The sequence below is a fragment of the Urocampus carinirostris genome, chromosome 4 (genome assembly GCF_059441175.1).
Source record: "Urocampus carinirostris isolate Australia breed hairy pipefish chromosome 4, RoL_Ucar_1.0, whole genome shotgun sequence".
Lineage (NCBI taxonomy): Eukaryota > Metazoa > Chordata > Actinopteri > Syngnathiformes > Syngnathidae > Urocampus > Urocampus carinirostris.
This window is the reverse complement of record NC_142352.1, coordinates 40318658-40340854: the sequence shown is the minus strand read 5'-3', so window position 1 is coordinate 40340854 and position 22197 is coordinate 40318658. Positions and strand designations below refer to the sequence as shown.

General features: G+C 39.6%; 1 protein-coding gene across 1 annotated transcript in view; it reads right to left on the bottom strand.

The window, feature by feature from the left end:
- prtga (protogenin homolog a (Gallus gallus)) overlaps positions 1–22197 on the bottom strand; it is a 52097-nt gene that overhangs the window by 11395 nt on the left and 18505 nt on the right. Inside the window, exons 6-11 of the mRNA XM_088333273.1 lie at positions 21031–21190; positions 19753–20000; positions 14431–14595; positions 13185–13490; positions 8168–8356; positions 752–847 (exon numbers count right to left, since the gene is read on the bottom strand). Of these exons, the coding sequence (XP_088189399.1) occupies positions 752–847; positions 8168–8356; positions 13185–13490; positions 14431–14595; positions 19753–20000; positions 21031–21190 (1164 nt within the window). The remainder of the gene's footprint in view (positions 1–751; positions 848–8167; positions 8357–13184; positions 13491–14430; positions 14596–19752; positions 20001–21030; positions 21191–22197) is intronic.

The following is a 22197-nucleotide window of genomic DNA, read 5'->3' as shown; positions in this document are numbered from 1 at the left end:
TGATTGCATGACTTTGTATAAATAAGGAAATGAAATTTGATCGCAGCATGGAGCGCATCAGTTTCCATCCACTGGACCCCTAGGGATACAGACGACACTTGAAAAGGCATTCTCAGACATATCTCAAGTCACAGTATCATATATGTTGTAGTAGAGAGAATCTTGTTTCCTTTTCTCCGCTCAAACTAAGCATCGTAAGTGACAAATATTTTGATTAAGTGCATCCATGATTTTATTTTAGGACTTTTCACAATGCCGTTCTCTTCATTCAGTTAAGAATGACAGAATAACTTCCCATAACGACCTTATCGTCATTCAGTTCAGGATCTTGTGTACTTCTTAAAGACTTTGCAAGTCTGACAGTATTCTCTTGGGCGGGCGTAATAATTAAATCAACAATTTGGTACTGTGACTGAAAATTGTGTGATGATGAGATCAGACCTAATTCCTTTCGAAATGTCGTCTGCATCCCTCAGGGCCAGTAGATGGGATTTGGTGGACTTAACACCATGATCTGGATTTGATTCCCATTGCATTAAAAGATATACAACTGTGATCAGTGATATTTTCTTACTGATCAATCTCTGCACAAATACGCCAAAATTTAGTTTTTGTGCAACCCTAGCCCTTATTGTAGTTTTATTTGTGCCTTATAGTCCGGTGCACCTTATCTAGACTAATTTTTGGGCGAATGCCATCTGTGTGGGTGGGTTGTAAAATACGGTGATCACATTTTAATCTGTAAACTCACAGACACATCCAGGGGTGCTGATAGTCTGGTCTGCTTGGTAGCCATCTCCAATAAAGTTGTACGCCAGAAGCTTCACGTGATACTTCTTCCTTGGGTCTGTGTTTTAAAAGTACGCAGATGACAATATGTTAATTTCAAACCAAGTTGTCGGCCTCCGATTTTGCGACTGATAGCAACATCAGCAGATGCTCTCATGCGAAGACTTTCCATCATCCTGACACCGCCTTTGAGTGCGGAAAAAATGGAGGTCATTTGTCCAGGCCCAGGTCAGTCTTGGCCTCTCAGTGGTCAGCCCACACTTCTATTCACCGTCACCGCTGGGGGAGGTGAAGGGGTGGAGACAGGACCCCCAAAAACCATGGGAAACTGAACATTGGTGATGGTCAACAGCCGTTATGGGCCAAAGTGACCTTAAGGACTCTGGTCATGTGACCACTATTATTATTTTAACTGTTTGTTTCTGACTCAAGACTCAAAAAAGGTCAACCTTGTTCCTCCATACAAAATAAAACTGCAAACAAGATAATGGTAAACTCATTACAATGTTTTTTAAAGCCTTGTGCAAAAGAGTACCATAGTATAAAGCCTGATAAAATACAAATAACTTAATGCAAACGCAAGCGTAACAAGAAAATGAAAGTAATCAACACAGCCCAGAAAATCACCGGCTGCTCTCTACCCAGTCTAAGGATATAGTCGGTTTGCGATACTGTACAGCCATCCACATTATAAAAGACTCTTCCCAACCTGGCCACCACCTCTTCTACCTGTTCTGATAGGAGATTCGGGTCCCTTAAAACAGGCTCAGAGACAGCTTCTTCCCCGGGGCCATCACTACTCTAAACGATTGTGAAAACATATCTCGATTTTTTTTTTTTTTTGCTGCTAGAATATATATATCTTGTGACTTTTTTGAGGATTTTGATGCTGCAAAATATTAACGCACTTCTTTTTATTGCACTATTCTTTTTCATTCACAAACATTGCACTAGTATTATAACTTAGGGCAGTCTCTAAGCACTACATTGTTAATATGATTCGCCTTTTTGTCCTGACAGTCTTTTTTCTCTCTTTAAAGTTTTTATTACGTGTTCGCTCGGCAGTGCCATGTCTAATCTCGTTGCATCAAAACGTTAATATCAGTGACAATAAAGACAATTTAATTCAATAGGAAACAATAGTCTTGTAACCAAAATAATGGATAAAAAATATCATACATAATAATATTATGAATAACAATTATGTAAACAAATATAATATAAAGACATACTTTTACTTTTTTGAGGCATCAATTGATGGAATTCAGCTGTTCCTATTGGTGTGCATGTCTTGGCCAAAAAGGGCGTTAAAACAAAAGATAGCAGAATATCCTAAATCTAGTAGCACACAGTAACACAAAAAAATTACACTTTGGTATAAATTATTCAGTAAAAATCCATTTAAATAATACATCTTGTTCGAGTGTGTGCGCCAATTTTGTGATCATTCTAAAGTGGTGTCCCCACGAAGATGTATAATGTTATAAACGAGCAGAATCATCAGAAAACAAATAGTGTGCACATGGGTTAAGATGCTCAAGAGTGGGAGGAACGATAGGCCTCCCACCCCCCAAGCAGGCCAGGGGAGCTGCACTGGAGGCAGACCAAGGCCAGGGGTCAGCCTGAGATAAAACTCGTGAAAAGTCAGGTCACGGGTGGGGAATATGAGAAGAACCTCGCAGGAGTTCTTATTAGTTCCCCTCAAATTTGTTATGCTACTTTTTTTGAAGTTACAAACCAGTGCCCAAGCACCAAGTACCTTACTGAATCCTTAACGTTGCGAACCGTAGCATGCATCTACATACAAAGGGCTCGTGGTAATTATGCCAAATAGGATCTCTGACAGGGTGGATGGAGAGTTTGGGGGGTTGCATAGTTGTGACATCTGGGCAGTGACCTTTGACATAAAATCCGGGCAGGCTAAATCCTGCAAAAGGAGGGGATGTGGGGTCTTTTGGGAAGAAGTAGGGGAATGGGGGATGGGTCAAATTCAGGACCTGATTGGAAAGACTGAATTGTTGACCTGATTCGAATTATGAAACAACCCAGGATCATAATCAATACAGTCTGAATGTAGGTGTTCATAAGCTATTTGTCCAAAAAAGGAGCTGTTTTTCTGAGCAATTAGACTTGTTTAACTACAGGGTTCGTATACCTATTTCGTGGCCAAATTTAAGCACTTTTAAGGACATTCGAAGCCAATTTTCCAATTTCTCCAGCATCATTAAAAGAAGACATCCGGGGCTAATCATGTATTTTGGAAAGCCACAAATATCTGCGATATACAAATATGATTTTTAATCTTGCGTGTTCATTTATCGAAACATATGATTTTTAGATCTTGAGTAAATCGTGAATATATTGGTTTTTGAGACAAATCTATCCCCATATACTTGTTGGGTAAAATGACAGTATTATGTATGTCATTTGCAGAAGGTTCTTCCCTTTACAATTTTCCACGGGCAAAAGCCACCTTAATTTCTGGCCCATAACAATTGTCCATAAATGAATCCATGCACTAATACACAAATGCCAGCTGCTGTTAATCATAAGGGAAGAAACACAGAGAGCAGTGTGAATGTAATTTTTAAACACACTTGTTGAGAAACATACCAACATTTTCATGCATTTACAAACACTTCACCCAAAATTCAAGGACTTTTCAATCTTTGAAAACACAACTTTAAAATCCAAGTATTTTCAAAGATTTCAACCAACCGTACGAACCCTGCAACTAAACCTTAACTCAATCCCCATTGTAACAGAAGGCAGGAAGGTTAGTCCATTCCAGCCTCATTCTACAAACCAACATTTTTTTGTGTTTGTGTTTTTAGGCACAAATATCACAAGAAATTGTAGGTTTTATACATCATGTATAATAAACAACAATAGCATGATTACACAGAGTGAATAATGAAACCAACTTGAGGTGTGTGACCGGGGCAGTGTGTCAGTCATACTGACATAAATGAAGATTTTTACAACAGCAGCTCTAGGATTTGTCCTTTTTGCAGGGGAGAACAATTATTTGTGAGTACCAAATACAATGCATTTTAATCTCACTTAAGGTTTTACCTACACAGTAATCCCTCGTTTTTGCAGGGGTTGCGTTCCAAAAACATCCAGCGATAGTCAAAATCCCTGAAGTAGAATACATTCATTCATTTATTTATTTATTAACTACTCCAGAGCAAACCCAATTTACAGGCTCAAGAATTTGTTTAACAGATAAAAGTACTATACTTAGTGAAAGTTTTTTTTTGAATAACTTCTGTTCTGTCAAATTACAATTTTGAAATAATCTTAATAAGTTTTATTGCAAACACACTTTGACTCCATCATGTAGACATTATAGAAAACAGCATTTACCCTTCCATTGGCAACCCAAAAATATTCGACAAAAAAATAACATAAAAATAAATGTCTGTAGACGCAAAAAAAAGCCCTATACAAGTCAAGTCAAGTCATTTTTATTTGTGTAGCCCTTAATCACAAATAGTCTCAAAGGGCTCACAAGTTATTACATATAAGAGCTTTATAAAAAAAGGAAACACATAATGTACATATCTATATTCATGGGAAAACATTAAGAATATGTCTTTTTTGTCCTACCGAAAATATGTTTTTATATTATCAAACATTTTTGAAAAAGTGTCAGGGAGCCACCAGGGAGCCACCGGGGAGCGCCAAAGTCTAGGATATGGCTTCAGAGCAAGTTTACTGGGTCAAGAAGTCCAACTTTTTGACAAAAAGCATTTTTATTTTTATCTAACCTTAAAAGCGTAATTCCCCTGTACACCTCTTAGCATAACTGATTGACACATCCCAATAGAATTACATTATTTGTAAGCCGAGAACAAATTGTATTCTTAGAATACAACATTCTTGTGTCAGTAAACATTCCTCGAGTCAAGCGTTTCCTGTCCTTACCACTGGTGTAAATCTGTCACGCTTTGGCTTCCGTAAATCACTGTGTTTGTATTAAAGGGCATATTTGGGCCATTACTGGTCACGCTTTTCTTTTTCTCTTTTTTCTTTTCTTTTTTTTTACAGCCAAAATACAGATCCCATTGGCCTCTGAGGTTTTGTTCTGCCCTGCAAAAGCCCCCCCAGGCCGTAAGCAAGACCGCCCCGCACAGGGGCCGTAAATGTCAACATGAGCCCTCACCCCGGCATCCATCATCCCGTCCCCCGCCTGCCTCTAGCCCGGGAGCGCACAAAACAAACACAAATTCTAGCGCAAGGTGATCCCTAAAGCCTGTGTGTCATGTAGGTATAATCACAGTATTGTATCAATGGAACATAATTGATCACGTGTTACTAGACATGAATCTACAGTCGTGTACACAGTGCTGCCTCGTGACACAAGGTGTACGTTATTTGAGCCCTTCTCATGAGCCAGGCAGAGGACGAAATCATCACACACGAGCAAAAGGTCACACCTTTTACACCCCGGCGGAACCTCCGGAACACATTCCTGTCCCTCCCTGTGCGCTTTCAATCATTTGGGATTGTCATGCTCTATTTTAGCAGGACAGCTCAGGACACGTCCTCACGCAGCGCTGAATCAGCACCATCCGCTTTGGTCACAAGTCAGCGTTACTAAATCAATGGTATTGACAACACAAGGACGGCCGACTGGATGTATCGGAAAGGCCATTTACAGTAAACGGATATTCAAATAATAAAGATCTGCCGGCACTTAAAATCCAAACTATCGGTATTTACATAACCCGTTATGTCAGCGTATTGGGTTAACATAAGATTTTGCTATTCTTTTAATGTTGACTATATTGTATAATGTGAATGTGAACCGCCGCTGCCTGTCAATGACCAGGATAACGCCTTACACCGTCAACAACGGCGACAACGGCGACCATATAATTAAGGTGCTGTATCTGAGTCAGAACAAGAGGCATCTCCTGGTATCCATGGGAACCAGTCTTTTTCATGTCGGGGAGCAAACCCAAACTCAAAAAGACGCCCTTGAGAGGGATGAGCACCACCAGGCTGAGTTTGCCCAAGACACACCACAGGAAGTGATGCACCCAGGTGGTTAGGTATTCTGTCAACTGTTTAAATGTGAATTCAAACGTAAATCTCAGTGACTGCATACAATAACAAAGAAAAACATGACTTGGACTATTGGTAAAAAAGAAAAAAGACTAGAAAGCTACAATATTTGACCACGATATGTCGCTGTATTGGTGTATTTCGACTGAAAATGAGTGCTACAAAGAAGAAAAAAAATTGAGGTCAAGATCTTCCTAATATGATCATTTTCTATAAAACTGTAACCTAAGGAGTCCGGGTTTAGTAATGCGGTTAATGCTATAGTTTGCTTTTCCGCACACTGATCGCTCAGCGTAAAGCTCGGCTGGTGAGGGGCCGCTCTGCTTTCAGGCTTCGGCCAATAAACCAGCTTTGTGACTCTGAAACCCAAACACAATGCCATGCTTTGATGTCAACATTAGCAACAGTGCTCACAGCCTCCATAAAACACACAGTAAAACAATCTGCTTCCACTCTCGGCAGCCTCAACTATTCAGAACGCCACAGAGAATAACTTAAGGAATCCTCAGTTAACTCAAACTTTGGTTTGAAGGCAATCAAAGTTTGCCAACTGGGTACATATTTACTGAAAGCTTTTTTTCAGACTGTGTGTCCTCAGATTAAAACCTATATACTTGTTTTTAAATGCCATGTGACAAGAACAAAAGAAAAGTAAAAGGTATCAGCTTAGCCAACATTAACACGCAATAGGAAGAAAACCAATCCCATTAACCCCCCAAAAAGTAAAACTCCAAAGTAGTCCAGTTTTTCACTGTAGGTAGTTTATTGCTCCCTGTGTTTTGAATGCTATAGAAGCATCACACAGCCTGATTTACAAGTCAGCTGTTGGCCACCTGGTTGACCCCCTACAGCCACAGATGGTCAGTTGTCTAATGGTCACTGTGAGACTTTTTCTCTCTCCCGGTCAGAAAAAAGGGGGGACGGAATGATAGTGAGTGACCTCAAGGGCAAATAAAGCCGTGGTGTGCTTCCAACACTGTCCACCAACTGCTGGAAAAGGACACAAAGACACGCAGTCCAGCACTGAGGTCATGAAATAGGATGCGGCACTGTTCTCTTGTGTCTTGTCTAATAGACCGCTACAGACAAAGGACTAAAAGTTAGAGCCATAGGAAAATCCAGAAAGTCAGCCCTAAGATACGGGTTAAAATTGAATCAAATGACATCTGCTAAAATAACAAAAGAAAAATGTCCATCTCCACAGCTAACATAAAAAAGTTGCAAAGGGAGTACAATATAGGACAATATTATCCAAAATATTTACAGGTATTGTTATCTTTCTAAATAGTGTCAACAAAGTTCCTTTACAGGGAACAAAATGATACTAAGTGGCATCAATGAAAAGTGCACGCTAATTTTTAAGACTTGTGCCCACATGGATCACAGTTCACGGATCCCTGAACTGCCTGGGGCAACTTATACATTTAGAATGACTTCGGATGTTCAATATCACTTTTCTCAAGGGGTTGGCCGTCCGAGCCTGCAAAGCCTTCTCTGCTGGCCTAAAAAATATCTGAATCATGTGATTTCAATTATATTTTGTCCATCAATACTTCCTAATTGATGTGTGCGTTCATATTTAGGCATTTAACGCTGGGGTTGGGAACCTATGCCTCATGAACCAAATATCGGTCTTTTCATGAGTACATATGGCTTGGAGATCAAAACAAAAACTACCGCAAAAATTTAATATACGGTAAAATTCAAAGCTGATTGTCGCACGCGCAAAGCCAAAATGATGCACATATAGATTTAGGTTTAGTTCAGTATATATAGGACACAATTTTGATGATAATTTACAGTCGAGGTGTCACAACAACAAGTAATTCAATAGATAATCCCTTACATGAAAATTTTTTAAACAATCCATGTTTGTTGTTGAGGCACTTTATGATGAAAAGCTACATGACAATTTACAAAACGTAACACCCAGAAGCTCCTGCAAAAGCACCTAGGGCAATTTGATTGGCCTAGGTGTGAAATAAACGGCCTGCCGGTGCTCTTGTCTGAACGAAACAGCTGATACTCCACTTCTGTGTACTGTTTGATAAAAGTACCAAACACCGATACCACTGATACATAAAGTCTCCCTCTCCCATAAATCTTAAGCTTAAAATCAAAACAAAAAGTGTTTCTTAGAATTGTATGAAAGCAATGGTTATTCATCATTTCTTTTATTTCTAATTCATTATTGTAAAGCGGAAACTAGGGGGCAGCAGATACTGGCTTCGGCTACAAGTGTGAGTATCAAAACTGTTAAATAAAGCTGGTATCAGCAACAACCAAAAACTTGTCGTAAACTCACCGAGTCCTCCAATGGTGTGTGAGTGATCTGAAGCACGAAGCTGAAGTGGGGCGCTCTCAGACTGGCTCTCCTCATGGTAAAAGAGCTTGTAGCCTTGCACGCTTGCCAAATTTCTCTTTGCCAGTCGCCAGCGTGCCGAAATGGTTGTGCAGTTTAAGGGCTCCAAATGCAGATCGGGAGAAAGAGGAACTGTTGAGGGCGGGATGTCAGAAAACAGCTATTTGTTTTATGTTGTAGTCAACACAATGGAAATCCTAACAATCTTATCTTGCATAGACCGCTACCAGTCTCAACAGGCTATTTTGTTTTAAGGAAAATACGCTGTATTTACCATGCATTTATTTATATCTGGGGCGGCCATTTTGAGAATGCTGTCGGGAGAAGAAGACATCGTAACTGCTCAGGTTTTAGCAAGAGTGGGCGTATCAATCCAAATATCGATACTGAATGAGAAGCCGGCTCGGATTGATACTATTGTCCAGGGATCTATGCCGTCTTCCCATTTTAACTATCACTATAATCATGCTTTTAGTCGGTAATAAGATTATACATATTTTTTAATTTTTTAATTCAATTTAATAGTAGTGAGACTTTATTTGTACTACTGACGTCATTTTCAAAATGTTGTGCAGTAGAAGATACTGTATTTTCCAGACAATAAGGCGCACCTGATTATAAGAAGCACCTACAGCATAACCCCTGGTGCAAAAAAATATTAGGGACATTTATAATCTCCGACTGCACTGTCCACTGTCCTCACGTTTAGTCAGGATATTAAAATAATCTGTATCGTTCCAATTGTATCAAATCAAATCAAATGTATTAGTAAAGCATTTTTCAGGCAAATTATTGTCACTCAAAGTGCTGTATAAAAACAGTTAGCATACAACAAGACAGAAAAATCCCCACGAGCCCAAACCCCCCTTCCGACAACCCAAAACAACTCATACACATGCACACACACTGGTTAAAATACAATAACAACTAAATAAGTAGTGATATAGATCAGAAATGATTATAGCAAGGCACAGACTAGCCATGTGAGGAAAGGGACAGGCTTATCCACACTGATTGGGATGGCATGGGTCATTGAACCACTCCCTACCAGTGTGGTAGCCCCAAATGAGGAAACACTAAAATATAAAAATAGAAATAAAAGATAAAAACTGCAGAACAAAACATAAAAGTATAAAAGTTAAACAGATCAAAAATACAAATAAAGAGGATCAATTAAAATCCATATTAAAAGTGTGTCTTTAGCATCCTCTTAAAAATAGGAAGGGTCACTGTAGACCTGATGTCCTCCGGCAGACTGTTCCATAGATGAGGACCCAAGTGGCTGAATGCTGCTTCACCGTAGGTTTCACCCTGGGAACAGTCAACAAGCCGCTGCCAGAGGACCTCAGGGACCGCGAGGTCTGATATCATAAAAGTAAATCAGACAGATAGGATGGCCCAAGACCATTGAGACATTTAAAAACGAGTAAAATCACCTTAAAATTGATCCTGAAACGCACAGGGAGCCAATGCAGCCATTCTAAAACTGGTGTACTGTGATCCCTGCCCCCAGTTCCCGGAAGGACTCGGGCTGCTGAGTTTTGGAGCCCATCCCAACCATCTCCGGGCAGGGGACACCCTGAACTGGTTGCCAGCCAAACACAGGGCACACGGGGACAGACAACTCACTCGCTCAGTCACACCTAGGGACAATTTGGACCGGCCAATTCACCTGAAATGCATATCTTTGGAATGTGGTAGGAAACCGGAGTGCCTGGAGGAAACCCACGCAAGCACGGGGAGAACATACAAACTCCGCACAGTAAGGCCGGTAGCTGGATTTGAACCCATGCAGGAGGTTCCAACGACCTCAGAACTGTGCCGCACACGCGCTTACCACTGCACCGCCGTGCTGCCCTAGTTGTAACACATCTTGAGTTAATCCTCAAATGGCTCTTTTGAGCATAATGACTTTCTTGACAGGTAACTGCATTCCCTGCAGGAAGTTGTTTCTAATCGGGGAGTCTTTAAAAAGCAAAATCTGATGTGTACCAGCTGTTCCACACTTAACACACACCAGGTCGAACCTCCATATTGACAGGGGGCGCAATTTTGCATGTTCTTGTTTTAAGAATGACATCCATTAACAAAAGCCTGATTTCAACACACGAGAAATAATATCCCACAACCACCCTCACAACTGGAACCTCCTCAAAGTTTCTAAATTACCAGCTACGCTTTCCCACCCGGGGGCCTGAATATCTCCCTTTATGACCCATGACTGAAACCCGTCCAGTGTTACTGACAGCACGGGGCAAAGGTCGCCGAGTAACAAACGTGATGCCTTAACAAGATTATTGGCAAACCTCTCTAAGCAGCAAGACAGAGTAAAGGAATTCCGCAATACACCGGTGTGCAATATAATTTAAACGTCAATAAAATAGTCTGCGGTTCGCCATTAATATGAGGATACAAATTTATAGAGAAAACGGGGAGCAAGAAAAAGAGCAAATGTGTTTTGCTCCGCCAAAATAAACAGATAGATAGATAGATAGATAGATAGATAGATAGATAGATAGATAGATAGATAGATAGATAGATAGATAGATAGATAGATAGATAGATAGATAGATAGATAGATAGATAGATAGATAGATAGATAGATAGATAGATAGATAGATAGATAGATAGATAGATAGATAGATACTTTATTCATCCACGCAGGGAAATTCACATTTCCAGCAGCATCCCTGCGCTGAGAAAAATACAATAATAAAGCAAAAAGAATACAATATACAAATACCCAATGTGACCTGCAAATACCCACTGTAGCGTGTTATATAGAGTATCTAGATAGTGCTACACAGAATACATATTGCAATAAAATTCGGTAACATGCAATGTAGGGGGTGTGGTTTAATGTGGGCCTTTACTCTGCCGTGTGGAGTTAAAGAGCCTCATGGCATGAGGAAGAAAAGATCTCTTCAGTCTGTCTGTGGTACAAGACAGTGACAGCAGTCTGTCGCTGAAGCTGCTCTTCTGTCTGGATATAATGCTGTGTAGTGGATGTGATGAAATGAAAAGGTGTAGTTTTTGTCGAAGATTTTTAGACATCAATCTTCTGTAATCATTTTACACCCAGAAAATCATAGGCTGCTCTCTGCCTAGTCTGGAGGACATTGCCGGCTTGCAATACCGCAACACAGCCGACAAAATTATTAAGGACTCTTCTCACCCTGGCCACCAACTCTTTGCCCTGTTGCCCTCTGGTAGGCACCACATCTCCCTTAAAACAAGGACTGACAGGCTCAGAGACAGTTTCTTCCCCGAGGCCACCCTAAATAAGCGTGCAAAACAGAAAAATATATACTGTGGTACCTCTTGATACAAGCACCTCTAAACATGAGAATTTGGATATACGGAAAGAAAAATATTTCTCCGCTAACACCCGAAAATCCAGATCGCAAGCATTCCAAAAGTTTAATACTAGAGACCTCTTGTTCCAGTTTGCACATGCAAACTTCTTCAGGCTAAAAAAAGTGCAGTAAAAATATTTTGTGAGTATGTTCATCTAAAAATACAGTAACTGAATTTTAAGTGTACAGTAAGTGCTTACGTACCATCAGTCTCTCTATCGCATACCTGTAAACCGCCGCCTTTTGCTTCCCATACTAATGGGTGCAATTACCCTCATTAAGCGATAATAAACCTTGGAAACACAACGCGGAACCTATTTACTCACAGAGGGGCAGACTACGTAGAATATAGCGACAATATTAGCAATCTACGATTCTGTCGTCGTTTTCTGCCAGGGACCTAGACGATCCAGATTACAGCCGTTATGGGCAAGATGTAATCTGTCTTTGAAAAAATCTATTCCCCTAAATAAAGGACAGGATAGGCTTAAATATGAAGAAAATCATTAGATATATAAATTCTTTATGTAAAACAAAACAAAAATTTGAACAAAACAGTGTCAGAAATACTCCACTGCCTTTAAATGATTAAGTCCATTTGATTCCTAGCACCACATTTGATATTTTGTTAAGTATTTTTGTAGAATATTTGCATTTTGGTAGTATTTTGGTATTTTTGTTGTAGTACTGTAGTTATATTTTAATAGTATTTTGCAGAATTTTTGCAATAGTATTTTTACACAATTTCCATTGTAGAATTTGTGTAGTACCCAATATATCAATCATATTTTTGTACTATTACTATAGTTTTATCTAGTAATATTTCTGTCGTAATATTTATGTGGCAGTATTTTTGTATTATAATATTATTGTAATGTTGCTTTTGTAGTATATCTGTAGAAGTATCTTTGAAGTATTTCCGTGGTAGTATCTTTATAGTATTTCTTATGTATTTTTTAATGTTACTGTAGTTGTATATTTGTAGTATTTCTGTTATAATATTTGTGTAATAGAATTTTTGTATCACAGCATTACTGTAGTATTTCTTTTGTAGTAAATCCATTGTAATATTTGTGTAATAGTATTTTTGCATCAATGTATTACTGTAGTATTATTTCTATAGTATTTTTTTCTTATCTGTATAGTTTTGTAGTCCTTCTGTAGTATTTTTGCAGTACAGTATTTTGATGCAGACTCACAATGGACAAAAATGGCACCCATTTTTTTTTTTTCTAAGTACAGTGATGCTACATTTTCCATTGGCGGCCGGATGACAAAACCTGACGGGCCATAGTTTGCCCACTCCTGCACCCAGAACTCAAAGCTGTGAAGCTAAAATCTCTCTAAAATACAGAAAAATGGGTATTCATATCTTGTTTAGCAACTCTTTTGGGAGTTTTGTTGCTAAATGTTACTGTACTACTTTTCATTGCAATATGGTAACAAAAAGAACACTTACAACTTGGGCTATTCTCCAAGCCAATACCTAGTAAACATTTTTGCCTATATACTGACATTCCTTTATCTCATTTTTCTGTTTTAAGCCTTTATCATGTTTACCTTGTTTATCCTAGGGTTTTAAAATTGCTGTAAGGCATGCTTACCTTGGGCACTGGATGCTTTTGGTGTGCGGTGGGAGGTCCAGGCTGACTGCTCACCCCACCCAACGCTTGTGGCAGCGGTGATTTGCAGGAGGTAAATGGTATCGGGCTGCATGTTTTCTAGAAGATACTGTGTCCTTTCTCCTTGCAGCTCAATCTGAAATGCCGAGCTCTCGTGGTCTGTTCGATACGACAAACGGTAGGCGGAGACACGCCCGCGGCTTAGCTTGGCCGGGAGGGGTTGCCACGACACCTCAATGTCAGTGGGGCTGCGGCTGGTGAGGCTGAGCTCGGGGGCGCGGAGGGGAACTGCCAAATAACAATTTAATAAAAGTAATGTTGATATGTTATTTGTATCCCTTCTACATATAGACTACCGTTCAAAAGTTTGGGTTTGCTCAGGAATTAACATGTTTTTGAAGGTAAGGCACTGTTTTCAACCAAGATAAAATGAAATGAATCGGAAAGACACCCCATATATTGCTAACATGGTACATGAAGATTTAAGCCACAAATGTCTGGTTTTATGCAACATCTCACTGGTGTAGAGGGGCACATTTCCAGAAACCAGCACTCCAGAGTTTTTATAGTAAATTGTGTTTGCTAATTGCATAAGAAGAATAATGAATGTTTAGAAAACCCTTTTCTATTTATGTTAGGACATCTGAAAACAGTTAAGCTGGTTAGGGAAGCTAAAAAACGGACCTTCCTTTGTGTTGATCGAGTATCTGGAGCATCACATGTGTGGGTGTGACTAAACTTTCAGAAAAGGAGAACTTTTACATGAAACTCGACAGTCTGTTTTTGTTCTAGGAAATTAAGGCTATTACAGGCGAGACATTGCAAAGAGACTGAAGATCTCCTCGAACAGTGTGTACTACTCCTTACAAAGAACAGCACAAAAAGGCTCTATATAGAGCAGAAAGAGAAAGGTGAGGCACAACCAAGCAAGTGGACAAGTACATTTGATCGAGAAATAAATGCCTTACAAGTCATCAACTAGCAGCTTTGTTCAATGGTACCCTCAAAATGTCAGTTTAAAGATCTACAGTGAAAGGAACCTCCAAGATGCTGGCCTTTAAGGCATCATGACATTTCTGAGACAGACCAACAAAAGTAAGAGATTTATACAAGAAAAAGAAGACACATTGAACAACTCATTCGATATATAAAAGTGGGACTCCCCAAACTTTTGAACGATAGTATAGGTTGCTTAGAAATCATAATGTCGTGAGTGCTCAACGCTCACCATCCTCGAGGGTGTGCTGGAACATGTGGTCAGACATGCGGCTGGCTCCCATGGGCATGTAGGCCACAATGTAAAAGGTGTAGTTGCGAGCAGGCTCCAAGTCGTCAATGACATAGCGCGTTGTATCGTTTCCGATAACAACCTGGTACTCCTCGTTGTTTAAACCTGGATGAGTGAGGACATTAAGAAAATCAGACGTGATATTGGGTCAGGGGTTAAAAATGTGAGAAGGGTATGGAGGAAATATGTTCCTGTACATTGTACAACCAAACAAAATATTGAGTTCTGACAACCAACACTTGTGTTTCAGCGATCTGGAGGAGGCACAAAACACACACACACACGCACACACACACGCACACACACACGCACACACACACACACGCACACACACACATACACTTTTAAGGATATTGTACGAAACCAAGATAAGGGATTAAGCCTGGATATATTTGTTGTTTTGGCTGAATCTAGCCTCAAGTTGGTTGCGTGGAAGCAGGTTAAATTACATCAGCTCCGTTACAGTGATGATTTATTCTCTACATCCAGCCTGCTCTTGACCAGGCTAAGATTATCCCCAGAGATGCATCTGACACCTCTACTGTCTATGATATGAACAATGAATGAGTTTATCGCATTTCCATGAACTTTCTTGGTATGTTGCATTATTTTATTTATCACACATTGACAATTTACAAGTAGGCTGTATTGCCAATCCATTCACCTCTTTGCTAGCCATCTTAGAACAGTTCACGTACTAAATTTGTTGCTGTCTGGCCAAGTGTTTCATTGCAATGCTAGTGAAGAATGCTTTTCGAATGGGCATCATAGCTTTGATGAATATGTATTATTGCTATTTTTGAAATCATCAGAAGAAAAGCAAAAACTTGCAAAGATGGGATCAAGGATCTCTTTGAAAAGCATCATTTCGCACATATAGGTCAAATTCCCATTTATTTCTTCCCTTTTCAAAGAGAAAGTAGTTTGTTCTTTATAAAAGATTGATTAAATAATGTGCAGAATGTTTGTTATGATGTAGAATTAACTATATTGAGGGATACTCATTTCTTCTGGGTGGTCAGGACTGAGTTGGACCAAGGGTCAAAATTGACCCGCTAACAACAGTTAGTCTTGCAAATTACTAACACAACATGAGGGTTAATAAATATTTAATTTTGACAACTGAAATATTTATTTGGGACTTAAATTAAAAGTTTGTTATGCGTGGCATGACTCCTTATCGAGATTTGATCCCGCATTTTACCGCGGAACAAAAAAAAAAAAAGGAAAAGAAGTCCATTGCTGACATTTCAACAATGAAACTTCCTCTTAAACAAAATGGTAAATACAGACGCTCCCCTACTTACGAACATTCGAGTTATGAAAAACGGTACACAGGAAAATGTTTTCGGTATGTCAAAAAATATCCCAACATTGCTGTAAGTTAGACTTTGTATTGTGCACCTTTTTACAAGTACAGTACCTGTACTGTAGTGCTTCTTTCCGCCGCTAAGGGCATGTGGTGGCGCTGTGAGAGGCCACCCAGCATCCACCGGCTTCCTCTTCGTATCGCAGCCCCAATTCATGTGTAAACATACTGTACTGTATCTCCAGCACGCTAAGAACTTTGACATTTTTATTGTTTAATATCTCATGTATCCATTCAATATGGTTGGTTTAAATTATAAAGAAGAGGCGAGCCGTTTCTTTTAAAACAAAAGTGGAATAAGAAAACTTGATGTGGTTGAGAAAATGGTTGGCTTTTTTTCGGCCACTTTTTACCACGGAGTAGGAAGTCGCCTAACTCTTGAAGCTCATCTTTCAAAAGTAAGTTAAACTTCACTTTATTTATCTTTATAGAGCATATTATTTTAGTAAATGTTTATTTTTCAGTACAAAACAATACAGGTTACTTAAACAAGCCTTAAACATTCTTATTTAAACCTTAAACATAAATTCCATTGAATCAACTAACAAGCAAATTCAACTTCCGAATGATCGTCCGGAATTGGGGCAGTCTCTGTACATTTCATCTCATCTCATCTCATCAGCTGCACCGCTTATCCTCAGTAGGGTCGCGGGGATGCTGGAGCCCATCCTAGCAATCATCGGGCAGTGGGCAGGGGACACCCTGGACTGGTTGCCAGCCAATCGCAGGGCACACAGGGACAGACAACTCACTCGCTCAGTCACACCTAGGGACAATTTGAACCGGCCAATTCACCTGAAATGCATGTTTTTGGAATGTGGGAGGAAACCGGAGTGCCCGGAGGAAACCGGAGTGCCCGGAGGAAACCCACGCAAGCACGGGGAGAACATACAAACTCCGCACAAACTCTCTGTACATTTCTTTCATTTTATTTTAAATCCTCGACTAGTTGACCAAATTTTGGTCAATTTTTCACCCTATTTATTGACCTTTGTCAAGTGAGCATTTATGTCGGCTAGAACTCTAGATCAGCTGCAACATTTATCTGAATACCAAATCAGGGACTGCATTACAAGTGTTCAGACGTAAACACAACAAAAGGGGAAAGAAAAACAGTACATTACACACTAAACCTTACTTTTCTCAACTCAATTTTTGTAACCATATTTCCAAAACTTTATTAATTTCGTTAGATTGAATTTTGGATCTGACTGGTGTGTGAGTGTGTGTGTGAATGGGTAAGTGTGAAGCACATTGTAAAACACTTTGGGAGGTCTTAATTGCCTTGAAAAGCGCTATATAAATGCAGACCATTAACTAAAAGCTTTTCCTCTTCTAACAAATTCTTCTTACAAGCCTGACTTAAAATAGACTTCATGTCTATTTTCCCATTCAATTAAAACTCTCTCTTCCCAGGGTACTACGGTACTTTTGGACACTACACAAAAACGGCTAATTAGTTTTTTTCTTTACAGAAGGTTTTTTGTGCTAGCCTCAGGTGCTGGGATGACTGTGTGATGCACTGTGTCGCCCTTGGACACTCACAATAAGTATGACACTCTAACAACAGTCACTTCAATGCATGCCTTACCAGATCTTGCAGGTGTTCCTTTCCCACTTTTGCTTTGTGTACATTTAACCTCGACAAGTCAGTAGAACTCAAATTGAGTGCAGCTCTCGAGTGGGCAAGTTGATTTTCTTTTTTTGTAGGTGCAACATTGTTCCAGTGTGACTCTTGCTGTCAAAAGCAAGCAAGAGTTCCCAGGAATGCTGAAAAGGTCATTTCTGCTAACACACTGGGATCCTTGTGAGTTGCTGAATACGTTTCTCCACTTCCTGAATCTTATCAGCTGAAGAAGGGCCCCAGGTTCCAAAAGGTTTGCTGCACTTTTGCTCTAAAAGGCCTCTAATCCTGTTTGTCAAGATAAGGAGGTTTTTCCTCTTTCTTTCCTAGTTATTCTTTGTCTGACCTTTAACAACAACTGCAATGGTCATCTACCCCTTATGATCTAAAAGACATACAGAGACATACAGAACAAATTTGTATTTTGAAATTGTTTTTCAAGTAGAGGTACTTTCCCAGCATCCTAGATTTTTTCTATTTAGAATAGAAAATAACTAATAAAAGTGTCATAACTATGCTTGTCTTCAGTACATTTGAATTGAGATAAATGTAATAGTTAAAACATTATATTTAGTATCATCTGTCCGTGGTGGGTAGTCAGGGCCAGCAAGGCCTTCTCTCCTGGGCTAACATAACCAGACATCATTATCATAAATGGAACAAACGTCAGTTTCATTTTAAATGTGTTTTCCCTAAGTGGGTACACACAATAATTCTCCATAGAGGCGCTGTCCTACTTATAAACGAGATTTGGACGATTGTTCGTAAGTTGAATTTGTTTGTAAGTGGCTTTAGTGCTATATTTTCTATGGAATGTATGTTTAAGGTTTATATCCAACCATTTTCTCAACCGCATCAACCTTTCTTATTCCACTTTCATTTCAAAAGAAACAGGTCGCCTCTTTTTTACACTTTACACCAACCATATTGAATGGATGCACGAAAAATAAAATGTATGGATGTAAAAATGTCAAAGTTATTAGCGCGCTGGAGATAAGGTATAGTATGTTTACTAACGGAATAGGAAGAGGAAGCCGGATTTCTTCTTCGTGGTGGATGCTGGGTGACCTCTTACAGCGCCACATGCCGGTAGTAGCGGAAAGAAGCACTACAGTACTGTCCTCTACTCGGAAAAAGGTGCACACAATACAAAATCTAACTTAACAGCAATGCCCGGGTAGTTTTCGAAATCCCAGAATTTTTTTTTTACCGTTTTTCAAAAGTCGAATGTTCGTAAGTAAGGGAGCGTTTTTATCAGAATTTAGCTAGCCTGTGTTGTCACTGTAAGTGAATGAAACATGTTGCTGATATATAATTACAATAGCCGATCAGATCCCAAGATGGCGACAGTAAGGCCAGCTAGAAGGTCTCTTTGTTAAACGGGACAGTAAAGCACAAAAATGATGTTGCTAACTGCTGTGTACTTGGAAGAAGAATAAGTGACATGTACATGTTTTTTGATTAGGTACTCACTTCAGTTAAGCGAGGGGAGTGCTATGCAGATCAACCAAGCTATGTTGTAGCTTTTTAAGATTAAAATGTGTCATGGTAATAATGGTAACCCAAAATGACTGAAGGAGAAGACAACAAAGATTTGGTCGCAGATGTAAATGCAGAGCCATTTTCAAGACCGACTTTTCAAGAGAAGCAAGGTCTTGTGTATTGTTTGTTAACACAACATCCATTACAACCTGGTCATCCTTTTTATTTCATTTTGTATTTTGTATTATTGTTTATTATTTTTGTATTCTATTTGAATTGTTTGTCATCCTGGAAGGGCGATTACCCTTTGTGAGGTCCCTTCTCAACGCTTCTTCATTTTCCCTCATGCTGAGGTTTTTGAGTTTGTCCTTGCCCTCATGTGTGTTTCAGATCAGGGGATGGTGTAATAATAGTCTGGAGTTTGCAATAATTTGTGGTCTGTGCAGTTCTTTGAGACTCTTTGTGATAAAGGGCTATACAAATAAACATGAGTTGACTTGACTAAGTTGGTAAAACTTTGAGGACAATTAATTTTGAATTATCTTACTTTCAAATGTTTGCATTATTATGAATGGTGATACATTAAAATTGCTGACTCAGAAATATCGATAATTAAATGCTCCGTAAAATAGCCTGATTTAGGTGAAGTGACTCCCAGCTGCGATGGCATTAATGATGGTATTTTGATGGATTTTTGTTCAAGCCGGACTAAGTAGGATATCACTGAAAATCTGGGTTTGAAATGGACAGAACCCCACTGAGCATCATCATGTATGTGATTACTTACCCTCAGCCTTCATATAGTGCACCGAGTAAGCAATCACTTTATCGGAGTTATAGAGCGGCCGGTCCCAAGCCAGCAAGATGGCGGAGCTCGACACAGTGTCAGCTCGAATATTTCTGGGCGCACTCGGGCGGTCTTCCGACATGACCACGATGAGCCTTGCCATGGCCAGCACAGACCCTTGCTCGTTCTCTGCCTGGCACTGGTAGATGGCATCGTCCTCAGGAATGATCTGGTTGATGACCAGTTTGCTAGGGGAAACACATTGTTAAAATTTATGAATTACAAGCTATGAGAGTTCATGAACAAGCACATAACTAACAGGAGTTCAGCTTTTTTTCTTAATAAATGACGAGGAAAAATTGGAAGACCGCTTTATCGACAAAATTGTTTTTCAAACCAAATTGATCTCGTTAAACATTTCTCTACTGCTTAGATCAGATTTGTGCTGTTAGTCTGCCTAACAAAAAATTTAATTCACTTGCCAGTCCCTCAATAATCGTGTATGAATTGACCAATACATACAGTGCCTTGCAAAATCATTGGCCCCTAAGAACTGTTTGACATATTGTCATATCTCAAGCTTTCAACTTAGGAGGGACGGCCAGGTCTTGGTAGTTTATCAGTGGGTTTATGCTCTCTCCATTTTGATATCATTGCTTGCACAGTGCTCAGGGAGATGTGTAAATGTTGCGAAATCTTTTGTATGCTAATCCTGATTTGAACTTGTTCTGTGATGCTGTTTGTTTAGTTACATTCGAACTGAGACTTAATGACACACAGGTTCACTTTGACTGCATTTGTTAGTCATTTAGGTTGACATTGGATTATTCAAAAGTCATCAGAGAACTTCTAGACTGGGTTGGCTGAGCTAAAAGAACAGGGGGCCAATATTTTTGCAACACCTACATTCCAGTGTTTTTGTTGTAAATGATATATAGAAGGTTGAAATATTTTTTTCCTCTTTAAGATTGTGTCTCACTTGTTGTTTATTCTTAATAAATACTTTTAGTTTTAAGTTTGAAGCTTGAAATGTAGCAATAAGTACCCAAATTTCATGGGGGGTCCAAAACCTTTGCTAAGCACTGTAGCTCTGCAGTCAAAGCAGAACATTCACTTGCCACCATAGTGAACTGGTAAAACATTGTGTTTTTTGATGCATTATTATGTGTTCCCTCTGTGTCTAGCACCAAGGGGATTCGTGACATGAAGGTAAAAATGTCCATCAGTCTCCTGCTATCTTCTATCATGCTTATAAAACTTGTGTATGAACAACTATACCTGTTGTACATCTTGATTCGGCCATTAGAATGAACCTTTTCTCCGTTCTTGAGCCAAGTGATCTGCGGCACTGGAAAGCCCCCAGCCTGGCAAACAAAGCGAGCCGTCCCAGCACGAGGACGTGTCAGGCTCTCCGGCCACTCTACCAAAGAGGGCGGCGCTGTGAATCAAGTACGACAATAGGACATTATTGCAATAACACAACTGAAATGAAGAATACAACACTTTTTAAAAAATATGGTTTGAACGAGGCACGGCAGCAGAGTGGTTAGCGTGTCTGCAGGACAGTTCTGAGGTTATTAGTTCAAATCCACGTTCCAGCCTTCCTGTGCAGAGTTTGCATGCTCTACCTGTGCTTGCATTTGTTTCTTCCGGGCACTCCGGGTTCCCTCCACATTCCAAAAACATGCATGTCAGGTTAACTAACCTGTCCAAATTGTCCCTAGGTGTCATGATTACTGATGCGAGGCACCTGATTGGCTGCTCATTTCTTTTTAAACCCCAGTCTTTCTGTCACCCATTGTCAGTCCGTCTGCAAACCTCAGCCCACGCTAGGCAAGCCCTTTCAACCCTGACTCTATCCTGTCCTGATTCCCATTTGATTCCCGGCACGACCCCTTTTTTGAACTCGATTACGTTTTTGCACCAGCGTCCCGGCCATCGACCTGTTCTTCCCCCGCTCTGGACACTGCCTTCGCTCGCCACGGAAGTGTCACAGATAAAATGTGAAAATTCATGTTTTGGTCGGGCTCGGTCGCTTAAAACAAGTTAATCTTTCGGGTTTGGGCTGGTTCAAGCTTTTATACTCTAGGTCGGGTCGGGCTGGATTTTTTTAGGCCAAATCTTACCTCGTGGTTAGCATTAACTATAACTCTTTTCTCTCCATCCATCAATTTATCCCTTTCCTCTGCTTAAGCACATGGATATTAAGATTAATGATTTAGAGGAGTGTTCCATTTTTTCATTGATGTCATTGATCTTTGAGCGAAGTTTCCCCCTCCACAACTCCAACTATTGCTGAACTGAGGATCTGTTTGATTGTAGACTATAAAATCAAATCATGACTGATTCATTTGCAAATTTATTGTATTATACTTAGTATTTATTCAAATTTTATTTTAATAACTTAATGTATTCTAGTAAAATAGGAAAATAATATGTAAAATT